The 14,344-nt window shown below is 45.7% G+C and overlaps 1 protein-coding gene across 1 annotated transcript in view; it reads left to right on the top strand.

Moving 5' to 3' along the window:
* RPH3A (rabphilin 3A) overlaps positions 1-14,344 on the top strand; it is a 116,579-nt gene that overhangs the window by 55,214 nt on the left and 47,021 nt on the right. The window contains exon 3 of the mRNA XM_075060132.1: positions 160-303. Within this exon, the coding sequence (XP_074916233.1) occupies positions 160-303 (144 nt within the window). The remainder of the gene's footprint in view (positions 1-159; positions 304-14,344) is intronic.

Below are 14,344 nucleotides of genomic sequence, written 5' to 3'. Positions count from 1 at the left end.
GGGAGAGAACTGGTAAACATGAGATAATTATAAAGCTCACTCTGTGTGCCTATTGTCTGCACTCTTTCTGTTCTGGGAAACGTATTTCTATGGGCCCTGTGCTTGTATAATGTACCTGTCCTCCCGCTCCCAGTCTCACTGCCTTTGTGTGCTTTGTAGACTCCCTGCTGGATGGTCGGTACGTGGAAACCAGCCAGAAAGGCAACAGAAAAATGAAGAGCTGACAGATGAAGAGAAGGAGATCATCAACCGAGTAATAGCTCGAGCAGAGAAAATGGAAGAAATGGAGCAGGAGCGTATTGGGTAAGGAAACGACCTGGCTAATCACTCCATGGAACCCATGAGATGGTAACATGAGTCAGTGCATGGGCTTCACTTTGTATGTATTAGATTCAGCCTTGTAGTGTGAAGATCACAGGGGAGCCCATTTGATAATCCTACCACAGAGCTGCATCTGCTTGCTACCACCTACCTCCTTCCAAAACCTCTTTATAGGTATATCTCCAATTATATATCTCCTAGAACTGGAAGGGACCTTGAGGTCATCAAGTCCAGCCCCCTTCCTTCACTAGCAGGATCAAGTACAGATTTTTGCCCCAGATCCCTAAATGGCCCCCTCAAGGATTGAGCTCACAACCCTGGGTTTAGCAGGCCAATGCTCAAACCACTGAGCTATCCCTCCCCACTTTGAGTCCAGATATCTGTGTAATGCTACATGGCTTTGCCCATCCAATGCATCTGGGCAAGGTGAAATCAAATCTTCCATTACAAGAAGATTGAATCCCCAAGAGGGCCCCTACATTTTGAAATAGTTTCCTAGTCCTGGAACAAAATAGCCTAAATCTGTTGACCTAGGGAGCATCCTGGAAAATCCATTTTTATTATTCTTATTGACTTGTATCACAGAAGTACATAAAGGCCTCAGCTAGGCCTCATTGTACTAGGGGCTGTACAAGCACAGCCCCAAAGACTTTACAATCTAAATAGACAAGAGACAGAGGTCTGGTCTATACTACTGGGGTAAGTCGGCCTAAGTTATGCAACTCCAGCTACATGAATAACAGCTGGAGTTGAAGTAGCTTATGTTGACTTACTGTGGTGTCTACACCGCACTGGGTCGATGGGAGAAACTCTCCTGTCAACTTACTTTACACTTCTCATTCCGGTGGAGTAGCGGAGTCGACGGGAGAGCAATCAGTAGTCGATTTAGCGGGTCCTCGCTAGATCCGCTATATCGACCCTTGGTCCATCGATTGTCACAGCGTTGATCCGGTAAGTGTAGATATACTGTGAAGGCATTTGGGGAAGGCTGAGAGGGAGGTAGGCAGTTCCTTTGGAAACTTTGGGTGGGGAGATTTTGTTTTGTAATTTAATTTTTGTTGACTATGGTTGTATGTAGCAGGGCCGTGCTACTGTATTTGATGTTGTACTGATTTGATTGTGTATGGATGTCTCTTTAATTGCTGAAAATGATACGTAGACACTGGGATAGGAGTTCTTTTAGTAAATAAATGAACAAACTGGGGTCCCAACATATCCTGGAAGTTTCAGCATATCAGGATGGGAGCAGAAGGGTTTTTCAAGGAGGGTTTTGTTAAGTTAGCTGAGAACACCCAATGCCATGTGTGTGAACTACTGTACAACGAAAGACAATACAACACTGACTTGCTGAAGGATCTAGAAATTAATAATCAAAATTAGGTGGGTAAAGATGAAACCACTGAACTGGAGCCTCCCTGAACTCATGAGGTGTCTGATTCAAACTCAGAGCCACATCTACATTTTGGTTATCTCTCCCCAGCCCCTCAAATAGGACGAGTCAAATCCTCGGAGCTAGACACCCTGGAACTTGGGGGGATTTGAAGCTGATTATTATAGCATGGGCCCATTTCTACAACTTCTCTTAGCCCTGATAAGTCAGAGTTTCAGCTCAAGAGGCTGTTGGAGGAGAAGAGCCTATAATTAGCACAGGATTTCTCTGCATGGGGGGCAGAATCTACCTGGACTGATCTGAGTTGTGCCTGGGTGCCCATTTCCTGGCGCCCTGCTGAGCTGTCCTGATAAGTGCACACACGTGCAGTATGTAGAGAGATTTCAACTGTGCATCCTGGTTCCTGGAAGACCAGACATATGGCTGCTATGAGGGACGGCTCCAGGGTGACCCGTCTGTTCTAGGGTGAACCATATAAATGGTGTCCTGCTTTGAGCTGATGCATTGGAAGGTAGACTGTCACGCTACAAAGCTTCACTGCCCGCCATAGGCCTGTCACATGCTCGGTATTTGCTATTTGGTTTGTGCTGTTCAGTCTTCAAGCTTCGTTCTCTTAGTGTCCCTGTCAGTATCTCTTGGCCTCTTGCGCTCCTTTAGTTAGTTGGTGGCTCTTCCTCTCCTCCTTATTTTTAAAACCCATCTAAATTGTGGTCTAGCCTTTTTTGGGGGGTACCAATGTAAGATGATGCCCAGCATGGGTGGCTGGCAGTGGGAGAAGACCATGGACCTCCGGATCTGAAAGCATGAGCCTCTATTGCATGAGCTAAAAGACCCAGCCCTGTTAGCTCAAAGCTAGCAGTGGGCTCAGACCTCTAAGTTGTCCAGCCACTTGGGGAGAGAGCCACCCCGAGTAAGTATGGGATGCAACCATGTCTGTGTAACAATCTAACATCCCGCACATCCACGGAGACAGCCACCAGGCCTTCCTTGTCAGGCCAGATACTGCTGTGTTACCCAGGCCAGTCCAATTGCTCTGTTGCCGCCACTTAGCCCAGCATGAATGAGTAAATGGACTTGGTGCAGGGGAATTCTGAAGGAGCATCATCCACCCTCTCCTCCCTGGGTTCCAGACCTCCACCCAAGCAAGCCTGCAGCAGCTGAAGGTTTCCTGCCATGCCCTCCTGCCTTCCTAATAATAACACTCTTGCCTGTGGTGGAATGCTGTGCAGCATGCAGGGGGCGGATCCCAGTGCCATGGGGTCTCTGCATCCTGCCCCTTGCCCCATATCCCACAGCCTTTCGGGCTGCATGTGCTCACAGAGATGTCTATGTATCCTGTGACCGACTCAGTCATAGGAGTGTCCTTTCCTGATGTTTTGATAGGGTTTTTTTGATTTTGGTGGCACTCATCTCCTCTCCAGATCATGGGTCTGTCTCTCTTGAGCCGTCCCACTGAAAGAGGCAAGTGAAAGGTACTGCACAGTTCGCCCTGCATTTCTATATTTAAAAAACGCCAACCTGTCATGGAAGTTTCTGCTCCAACGTCGTCCCTGGCCTGTGAGCACGTGGCCCATTTGAATTGCTGCTTGGGAGGTTGGCACAAGCTCAAGTCCTGCGATACCTGGAGAGAGGGGAGAAGTGCGTATGTCGTATTATGCCCCAGAGATTCATTCATACTTGCAGTTGCTCCCTGGCCCGATCAGGAGAGAGACAGAAAGCATTCGCTTGACTAATTTTCTAGCCAGCAGCTACTATACTGCAGTGTTTCTACTAGGGGAGAAACTGAAACTGCCTCCAGGGCATCTCTTTCAGCTGGCACTGTGGGCTTGGAGAAGCCTGTTCAACAGGGAAAGTCTCTTCCCCACACTGGCTAAGCTCTGCCTTAGCTCCAACTGCCACCTCTTTATGTTCTCCGCCTTCTTCAGCGCCTAGATGGAAACCATATCTGACCCAACGTTCTCGCCTCATTGTATCCATGCGCTGCTGTGATCCCAATCCATGCTCCTCTGTTAATCGTGATAAACGCCCCAGTGTCGCTTCATTTATTTATTTAAATGAGGCTAGCAGTTTAATAAGCCACTTGATATTGTTGCTCTATGGACTATTGTAGGAAATCTACACAGTGTTGCGTTCTACTGAAAAACATGTAGAATTCATAGGCGTCTTTTTAAGGTCAGAAGGGGGTATTAGATCATGTAGCCCAGGAGTTCTCAAACTGGGGGGCAGGACCCCTGAGGGGGTCGTGAGGTTATTACATGGTGGATCACGAGCTCAGCCTCCGGCCCAAATCCTGCGTTGCCACCAGCATTTATAATGGTGTTTAAATATATAAAAAAAAGTGTTTTAAATTTACAAGGGGGGGGGGTGTGCACTCAGAGACTTGCTGTGTGAAAGGGGTCACCTCACCAGTACAAAAGTTTTGAGGACCACTGACCTAGCCAGACCTAAATAACACCGACTTTCCTCCAGTTACTACTGTGTTGAGTCCAGTACTTGCATTTGGCTAAAACATCTCTGCCAGAAAGGTCTCCAGGCTCCATGTGAAGACCAAGAGATGGAGAAACTGCTACTTTCCTTGGTAGTTAGTTAATCACCCTCACTCTTAAACGTATGCCTTATTCTGGTTTGACTATGTCTGGCTTTGATACTTTCAGCCATGGTACATACGTTACAACCGGCCTTTTTTATGCATGTAACCCTTTGCAGAAGTATATTGCAAACTCAATCTAAGTGCAGAACTGCAGCCAGTACCTCGCAAATTAAGTAGCTACCGTGCCTCTGTATACCACTGCTCTCTGCTGGTTGGAAGGAGATGTGTCTGACTGTGTCATAAGCTCTATACTGGGGCAGTTCTTCTCTTATGCTAGAGAGTGGTGGTTTTGGAGCAGGAAGGCTAATCGGCACACCTGCTGGGAAATTCCCAGAGGATGTGGTGTGGAATTTGCAAGAGGAGAGCACCTGGGAGGTAGCTGGGAAATAAAACCTCTCTAATGCCTCATCCTCGCCCCAAACTTCAAGACCATCTTACATATGAGGATGCACAGAGAGCTGGATACTGTAGATCTTCTAGACCGACCTACCTAGCAGAGCAGTATGAGAAGATTTCCCCCATTTCCTTTCAGCATCTGTGTTTGTACCATGCATTGGAGAAGATACCAGAGAAGAGCAAAATAATAATTGTTATATATCAACCTGTTCCATCAGTGACAGTTTCCCAGAGGGAAATCCTATAATCCTATGTGTCTAACATCGTGTGTTTGTTTTAACGATGGCAGGTGATTGTATTCTATCCAGGCTTAGTCAGCCACTTGTTTTTTCCATCTAGAGGTGGGAGTTGGGCAAGCTAGTGCCAGCGTTATTAACTGTTTCAGAGAATGTTAAAGACCCTTCTAATTGTTTACTACAAGTCACTTGCCCTCAGGGGCAATTGATTCATAAAAAGGCAGAATAGTTCCGTCTCCCTCAAATGGAAAAACAACACATGGACGTTGAAAGCAAATGAGCGTTTGAAAACCGAACCCACAGATACTGTAGCCTGGCTGCTTCTGACTCAGCTGAGATCTAGTCCCTGTTAACCTGACTGTAAAAGTGAATTCAAAGTAAGCTCTAAAAATATAATTAGAACTCTTCCCTAAATAGGGCTGGAAAGAATCTCGGGGTGTGGGAGGAGAAGCGTTCCCGAGGTGCTGAATTCGGTGAAGTTAAGCATGCGAAATCCAAAGTTTCTCCTACGGAAGGTTCAAAAACCGTTAAAGACCTGCTGAAGCAATGCAGGGGAAACCATCTGTCAGACTGGCTTTTCTGAAAAGCACAGAGATGCTGGTGGTGCAGAAGTCCTCCTGAGGGTGATTAGTGTTTTTTTTTTTTTTTCCTGTTGCTGACATGTAATTTGAGACTAAAAGGCCTGGTTGGATAAGAAACCCTGAAATGTTTGTTCATTCACAAGCTAGTTCAGAGTCGGCAAGAGAGCAGCAGCAGTTCTGAGAGCAGCAACATGCTCTATTCAAAGAGGCTTGATCAAAACCAAATGTTATCCAGTACTGCTTGTTTCTCCCCCTCCTCCCCAACGTTCTGTGGAATGCATGGGCAGGTGGAGGTGGGGAGATCAGAGGCAAACTTCCCAAGCATACCTTCAAATTTATGGTAAAATACCCAGCTAGAGAGTGGTGGTGGATATTCTACTTGGGAGAGTTCACTTCTTGAAATCACGGAGGAATAGAGTTAAGTCTCCAAGAAAAGAAACCTCTGTGTGTGTGTGGTTTCAGAGTGGTAGCTGTGTTAGTCTGTATCAGCAAAAACAACGAGGAGTCTGTGTGTCACCTTAGAGCCTAACACATTTATTTGGGCATAAGCTTTCATGGGCTAAAACCCACTTCATCAGATGCATGGAGTCAGGGCTGGCTCGAGCTTTTTTGCTGCCCCAAGTGGTGAAGAGAAAAGAGGGAGAGGGGGGGAAAAAAAAGATAAACCCGATTGACTTGCCGCCGAAGTGCCGCCGAAGACGGAAGCGATTGACTTGCTGCTGCTGAATTGCTGCCACAGACCCGGACATGCCGCCCCAACAACAGACGAACGTGCGGCCCCTTTCTATTGGCCGCCCCAGGCACCTGCTTCCTTCACTAGTGCCTGGAGCTGGCCCTGCATGGAGTGGAACATGCACTAGGGAGATATAAATACATAGCACATGAAAAGATGGTAGTTGCCTTACCAAGTGGGGTCAGTGCTAACAAGCCAATTCAGTTAAGATGGAAGTGGCCTATTCTCAACAGTTGACAAGAAGGAATGGAAATTGCTTTTGTAGTGCTAATGAGGCCAGTGTAAACAAGGTGGCCCATTTCAAACAGTTGACAAGAAGGTGTGAGTATCAGCAGGGGGAAATTAGTTTTTGTAGTGACCCATCCACTCCCAGTCCTTATTCAGGCGTAATTTGATGGTGTTCACTTTGCAAATTAATTCCAGTTCTGCAATTTCTTGAGGTGTGTGTGTGTGTGTGTGTGGGTTTTTTTTTTTTTTTTTTTTTTTTTTTTTTTTTTGGGCAGGAAATTTTCCAGTTGCAAAAGCTCTGTATTTTGTTTTAGTCTCCTCATCTCCGAGCTCCTTGTAACTCCAACCCCTCACCTTAGAAGAGCATATTGAATTCCTCTCTCTAACATTTATGAGCTCTGCCTTTGTTTACAGTAGAGATTTGTAGGTATTGGTGTTGCCCGTTTGAAATAGCTGGCAGATTTCAGGCAGGATGTACCAATGTCCTCTATAGACAGGCTGTTTTTGTGTAATCTGGCGCAGCATATTGCCGTGTTTTGAAGGAAACTGCTCTCTTCATAAGATGGGCTTGACTTTTCACCTTAACTCTTCATGTTGCTGATGTTCAGCCTTCACAAGTTTTGCAGGGAATGTATCAGCTCTTGTTTTCCTTTCTCTATTCATGACCAGCTTCAGTTTGGTTTCAGCATGTGTGTAACTAGCTAGCATCCTAGTGGATTTGGATCAAAGGTGGCTTGATGAAATGTGTGAGATTTTTACCGGCTGTGCAGGAATACCTCAGCGTGTGGCTCGTGTGTGTACAGAAATGAACGTCCCTGCACATGAAACAGTAGTCGCAGGCATATAAAAATGCTGAAAGCCTAACAAAGGCATCATTGCATTGCACTGATATTCTATGTACTTAATGATCATGAACTTGGTGCATTCAGTGTTTAAGTATAGGGTGACCAGATGTCCCGATTTTATAGGGACAGTTCCAATTTTTGGGCCTTTTTCTTATATAGGCTCCATTTACCCCACACCCCCTGTCCTGATTTTTCACATTTGCTGTCTGGTCACCCTAATTCAGTATCTCAAGCTGAGAAAATGGTAGAATCACATTTTGCCATTAGAAGTGTGTGCATATATCAAGAAAATTGCTCCTAAACTTTCGATCCCAATTTTAATTTTTAAAAAAATATTAAAGCACGTTTCATTTTTTGACCTTCATGTTAACTTTAGTTTTAATATTCAAACCTTTAATACACATGAGTTCCCAGTAGAGATAGTAGTGGCTTAATTCTGGAGTCAGCTGGGTGACCTTTTTTTGTATATTGCATTAACTTTTTCCCTTTTCTTAGAAATCTTTGCAAAATCCCTATACGAGCTCATTCCAATCAAATCTGTTGTGACAGGAGTGTTATGTTTTTTAAGACTGATTATAGAATTTCATTGTTCAACCCCGTGCAGTTGTGAGGCGAGGCATAAAACCATTTATCCTTTGTGATTTAGTGTGGTTTTTTTTTTTTTTTCCAGTTTATACTGCGTGCTGCATTGAACGTACTGCTTGGTGCTGTTTCAAATGCATTAGGCTTGTCTTTGTTGTTCGTTTTTTGGGGAGCTACAATAAATATTTAAATACAGAACTTTTGCATGCATACACTGGTGCAAATTCTTGTTTTGCAGAAGAGTCAGCACTTGATAAAAGTTCTTTCTGGATTCCCCTTGTTGGTTATAGCTTGTCCTGAATAAAAAAGCAAGAGATAATGCCTATGCCATTATGCTGCAGGATTGCTGGTATGGTGCTGCCCTCGTGTACTGCTGTGAGAGGCAGAGTGTGTGTGCGCGCGCGCAATTGCTGCTTCTGCAATAAATGTCAATCTGAACACACAGCTTCTGCTGAAATACTCCTGGTCTATCGAGACATTTGTTTTGTATTCATCACTGCGGGGTAGGGTAGGGACTGTTGCTACAGCATCTTTGTTCTTACCAGGGCAGTGAGACACGAGGGTTGATATAGTCAGTGGTTAGGCTGCTGGTGTGCTGAGACCTGTCATGCTGACCAATATTGGCTCATTGGTTTCCTTGTACTCCCCTGTCTGACCATATCGACCTGTTCGTTCTTGTCTTACACTTCGACTGTAAACTCTTTGGGGCAGGGACAGTCTTTTTTTTGCCCTGTGTTTGTGCAGCACCTACTGTAACGGGCTTCTGGTCTATGACTAGGGTTCCCGGGCGACGTAGTGATGTTACTAATAATAGCAGTCAGCGGGAGGTGCGGGTGCCCAGGACCCCATGAACAGGGCTGGCTTTAGGAAGTGCAGGGCCCAATTCGAACACTTTCGGCGGGTCCCTGGCAGGGATGACTCAAAAAGAAAAAAGTGTAAAAAAAACAAACAAATAAACAAAAAAAAGTCTTCCATTTCTTCCATATATAATTTACTTTCCATAACTATATAAATAATAAAATTATGTACATTGCATCATATATGCTGTTGATTGGTTATTAATGACTGTTGTTTCACATGTGTGGGTCCCTGCCACTTCCTGGGGGTGTGCACATGTGTGGGTCCCAGCTGCTCCCTGCCCCCCTCATTGAAGCAGGTGTGCAGGTTACTGCCCTGGGAACTGCAGGGCAGCAGTGGACATGGGGCTGGCTGAAGGCAGGGCAGGGGCTGACTGGAGGTAGGGTCTGGCTGCAGGCAGGGAAAAGGGTGCAGGGCTGGCTGGAGACAGGGGAGTGCGGGGTGGGCTGGCTTCAGGCAGGGCCACAGCGGGGTGGGAATGCAGCTAGGGGTTGGCAGGGCTGGAGACAGAGGAGTGTGGGGACACTGGCTGGCATTTCAGGCAGGGGGGTGCAGCAGGGCTTGGCTTCAGCAGAGGTTGGCTGGAGACAGGGCAGGGGGTGCTGGGCAGGGTGTGCAGGGCTGGTGCGGGCAGGGCCTCAGGGGTGTGTGGCAGGGGTTGGCTGGAGACAGGGCAGGGTGTTTGGTAGGGGCTGGCTGTGGGCAGGGGGTGCAGAGCTGGCTGCAGGCGGTGGGGGGTGGGGCTGGTGCAGGCAGGGAAGAGGGTGCAGCAGAGGCAGCTGGAGCCCCAGCCCTTTAAATAGCCCCCAAGCCCCCTGCTATCCCAGGGTTCTGGGGGCTATTTAAAGGGCCCGGGGCTCCCCTGCTTCTACCCTGCCCTGGACCTTTTAAATAGCTGCGGGAGCCCTGGGGAATGCATGGGGGCGGCGGGGCTCCAGCGGCTATTTAAAGGACTGGTGTGGCAGAGGCAGCTGGAGCCCTGGCCCTTTAAAAAGCCCCCAGAGCTCCCCGCTACCCCAGGGCTCTGGGGGCTATTTAAAGGGCTTGGAGCTCCAGCCAGGGCCTCGGGGCTTGCCACACTCCGGCCGGAGCTCCAGCCGGGGCCTCGGGGCTGTGGGGCAGCCACGCTCCTGCCGGCGCTTTGGTCAGGGGAGTGGGGTCACGGAAGACCCTGGAGCAGACCGCAGTTGGAGTAAGTAAAAAAAAATTAAAAAGGCGCCTAAGGCGCGGGGCCCTCTTAGGCGCAGTGCCTGATTCCCAGGAATTGGGCGAATTGGCCTAAAGCTGGCCCTGCCCATGAATCAAACCATTGAATTAGGTACCTAAATAGATACAGGTGCCTTGTGTTAGGCACTCAAACATTAACCGAAGCCTCTTCTGTAGCCTCTTCAGAACGGTTGCATGGACTGGCCAACAGGGTGTGCAGGAATAATGCTGTCCTATACCCTCTCCTCTGAAGAAAGATTACGTCACCTCTGTTGTGGATTCCCCAAGTCTCTTGCAAGGTCTTCTTCATGGCTCTGTAGGATGGTACAGTGTCACCTATGGTGGCTTAGACACCTGTCTAGAGTGACATACATGGATGAACTCTCAGAGGCTCAGCAAGAGCCATCACAATTGCTGAGGTGGTGCTTGTAGAGTATCCCTAACTGACGAAGGAGTTTGGTTTTGTCTTCCGAACAGCACAGTGTAGATTTATAGAGCCAGACAAATAATAAGCTTACTTTTGCCTGAGGCAAATGTTAGGAACACAGGAAATATTATACCAGTCCAAGAGGCCCATATCTTGCTTCCATCAGTGACCAATTCCTGATTTGTTAGAGGACAGATACTGCTCCTCCCACAATAAGGACTGTCCATGGGAGAAAATAATGCTCCCTGTGCCTCTGACAAAATGCACTGTAGCCTGTGATTTGATTACTCCAGGGGTTCTCAAACTGGGTGTTGGGACCCCTCGGGGGGTCGCAAGCTGTCAGCCTCCACCCTCAGCCCCGCTTTGCCTCCAGCCTTTATAATGGTGTTAAATATATAAAAAAGTGTTTTTAATTTATTAGGGGAGTTGTGCTCAGAGGTTTGCAATGTGAAAGGGGTCACCAGTACAAAAGTTTGAGAAGCACTTGATTACTCTTATCTTGGCCTGTTCAACTGCAGATTTTAATTGTCATAAAATGTATGCGCTGCTTTTTAAAATTAGCCCATTAGATACCACAGTGATGGGCACTTTGGAAATGTGCATAATGGTAATTAAAATCCAGCCACTGTGTTAGAGACACTTAGTAGAAAGTGATTAGTTGGATGGTTAATTTATACACGCAGCAAAAATTAGGAAGATAAACAAATGACATCTCCAGGAGAGGGGAGGAAAAGCCGCGAGGAAGCCTCGATGCTGATTCATAGCAATGACTGAGCAGTGGAATGCCATTAGTTGAGTAAGACTGATACGGTTACATCTACTTCTTGCAAACTGAAATGTGTTGCAATTGAATTGTAGTAGCTGAATGAGATTGACCTAAAATGTAAGACCAGCTGAAAAGTATTGCGAACGGAAGATGGTTTGTTACAATATAAATCTCTCTAGCTGTTAGCAGCAGTGAAAATTGAGTCTACACTGAATCCATCTTACTGCAAAGATGGATTATGTATTTGGTTTCATTGGAAGAAATCAGAGTTTATTCCAGTCAGGAGTACCTGGACCTTTTGATCCCAGTAATTGAGCTTGAATCAATAACTTACCGTGTGTGTAGCTTATGTTCAGCTTGCCCTCATGCCATATGTATGAGCTGAATATCTCTGGTCTCTCTCGCTGTACTTCGTTATCAGTCTCTGGTTTCCAAAATGGAGTCTGGGCACAGCTTAGTGAAGGATAATTTAGGTGGCCTGTGTAATGCACCCTCCTTCACTCTTATAGATGGGGCTGGCTCTGCATTGATCCACCTTCAGCAGATAGGCTAACTCCACCTTTCTGTTAACATTTCATTCTGGTTTATCTGTGGTACTTGTATGGACTTATCATGGTATCTGAGCGCGTCCTCGCAACACTCCTGTGAGGTGGGGCACTGCTCACCCCCATTTTAGGGATGAAGAATGGAGGCACAGAGAGGCTAGATGACTTGGCCATGGTCACACAGGAAGTCTGTGGCAGAACAGGGATCCTAATCATTGGATCATCCTTCCTCGCAGGGTTCTATTAGCATTAAATATAGAGATGAGAACCAATTCGCATACCAGGGCCAAGTGTGAGTGTTGATTGCCCCAGTTAAATAACTTGGGGCAAACTAAACCAATGAAAGCCATATTTATACCGGTATACAAGTGTCCACACACAGATGTAGAGGGGGGAGGGATAGCTCAGTGGTTTGAGCATTGGCCTGCTAAGCCCAGGGTTGTGAGTTCAATCCTTGAGGGGACCATTTAGGGAACTGGGGTAAAAATCTGTCTGGGGATTGGTCCTGCTTTGAGCAGGGGGTTGGACTAGATGACCTTCTGAGATCCCTTCCAACCCTAATCTTCTATGTACCCATTGAATTAAATTAGTGCATTAGTGAAACTGGAGCAAATCCTGTATATAGATAGCCGTAAAGTAAGAAACCTCATAATGGCAGAGGACATAGGCTGATGAGAACTAGACCTTTTTGTTCCAGTGTCGAATACAATCTATTGCAATTTAATTATAGCATGCCTTTCTTGCAAAGTAGAGCAGTTAAAATCAGAAGGTGTATAAGTAGGAGGAAGCAGTAGATCAGGAGAAGCGTGAAGGACTGGTAAGTGATGGTGTAGGGAACTTGTGACAGCTCCCTAGCTGTTGGCAGCATGGAAGAGGTGGGGTCTGAACTGCATCTGAAGGAGGGAAAGCAGAGCGAGGAGGAAGGCAGGCTGTTTCAGGTGCAGTGACAATGAAGAATCAACCTCAGACAGAAGGAAAGCATAGCTGCTCGACTGAGAAAGTTTAAAGAGAGGGAGATCAAAGGGATGTATAGGGGTGTGCCATTGCCTGAGGGTCTTTGAGTCATTGTGGAGCAGATATGGATATGAATTTTGAGTGTCCTGGAAATTCAGATGCTCGTATTAGGGACTATCCCGTGGCTCTGTGAATTGTTTTCCCTCCAATAAAAGGGGGACAGAATGGAATGGAATCTGATTTTCTAGAGCACTTTTCTGTCTTAAAGCACCCCCAGGAACTTAAAGAAACTAGGAGTTAGGTGCTAATAGCACAATTGCTGCATGGCAAAATCATCAGTCATTGTGCACTCAGCCACAGTTCACTATTGCACAGTTTTGAACATAAGAACCTTCTGATGATTCCCAGGGGATCTTTAACTTCTAGCCTGGATGATTCTCAGAGATGGGCCACAGACCTCAATTTAACATCCTTGCTTGGAAGGCAGGGATGTGTGGGGGTGTGTGTGTAATTGTGAAAAGAAAATCTTTGCTGCTTTGGGGTATAAACTCATGGCTGCAGCATTACATTCTAAGAAAAGAGGTGCATTTATGATTATAGCATCAATAGTGTAATAAGGTAAATGTTTGTTTTTAAGTAGTCATACAATCCCTGTGCGAGTACACAAATTGTTATATTTTTGCACTATGAATAAAATAGGCTCAATTTCTTTGTGACGATGCTGCCCATAAGCAGCGGTTTTGCAAAACATTTGGAGCCAAATTCAAAATTGCTTGAGGTTAAAGGATTTTTTGTTTTGTTTTTGCAATTTGTTTCAATTTTCCATGAAAGAGCTTTGTTTGAACATGCAGATTTGCTCAATGGAAATGGACCCATTTTGTAGCATAGCTGGCTTGGCGTTGAAAAAAACATGAAAATTTGTACTTGTAGATGTTTTTGGTATGAAAATAGCCATTTTGCCAAAAATGTTACACAAAACAAAACCTCTGCATACAATTACATAAAACATAAGGAGTGAATTTCAGAAGGCACTCCTGGGTTAGCAGCAGTAGCATGCAACCTATGGGGAAGGTTATAGATAAACCACTGGATTAAAAAATGAAATTTTATCTTCTGCTGGGGCTTCTAAACAAAGATATACAATACTTGCCATAATCAGCAATATAACGCTAACACCATACTTGCTGAACAATGATATTCCCAGATTTGTTGGCTTCATTCACTTACCACACTTGTATAATATGCTCCAGTGCCCTGTGCAGATAGTTGACAGAGAAGCTGCCCATACCATAGGATAGAAATTCAGTGGTTAATTTAATTAAGGAATGTGTTGAGAACAGCCAATTTTCTGTTTTTAGAAACATTGGAATAATCTTCATTCTGATCTAAATATTAAGGACCTAATCCAGTGCCCATTAGAATCAATGGATCCCTTAGTGTTTGCAACTAAAAGTATTCCCCGTGAAATGTTAAACCTATAGATGTAAGATCAGAAGCGATTCCCCTGCATCACCAGGTCTGACAGCTGAGTTAACATCTAGAAAAGAATCATGGATGAATGATCTCCAGTGTACTGAATACTGGCTCAAAGAAAGGGATAGATAGCAGCATGCTTTAGGAATGAAGGTGTTACGTGCCTAAGTGCTCTGCAGGGACGACACACACACACACACACACACACACACA

This window comes from Chelonoidis abingdonii, chromosome 22 (assembly GCF_003597395.2).
Source record: "Chelonoidis abingdonii isolate Lonesome George chromosome 22, CheloAbing_2.0, whole genome shotgun sequence".
In the NCBI taxonomy this organism is placed as follows: Eukaryota; Metazoa; Chordata; order Testudines; family Testudinidae; genus Chelonoidis; species Chelonoidis abingdonii.
Note: the sequence above shows the minus strand (reverse complement) of the source record. Positions and strands in the feature narration are given on the sequence as shown.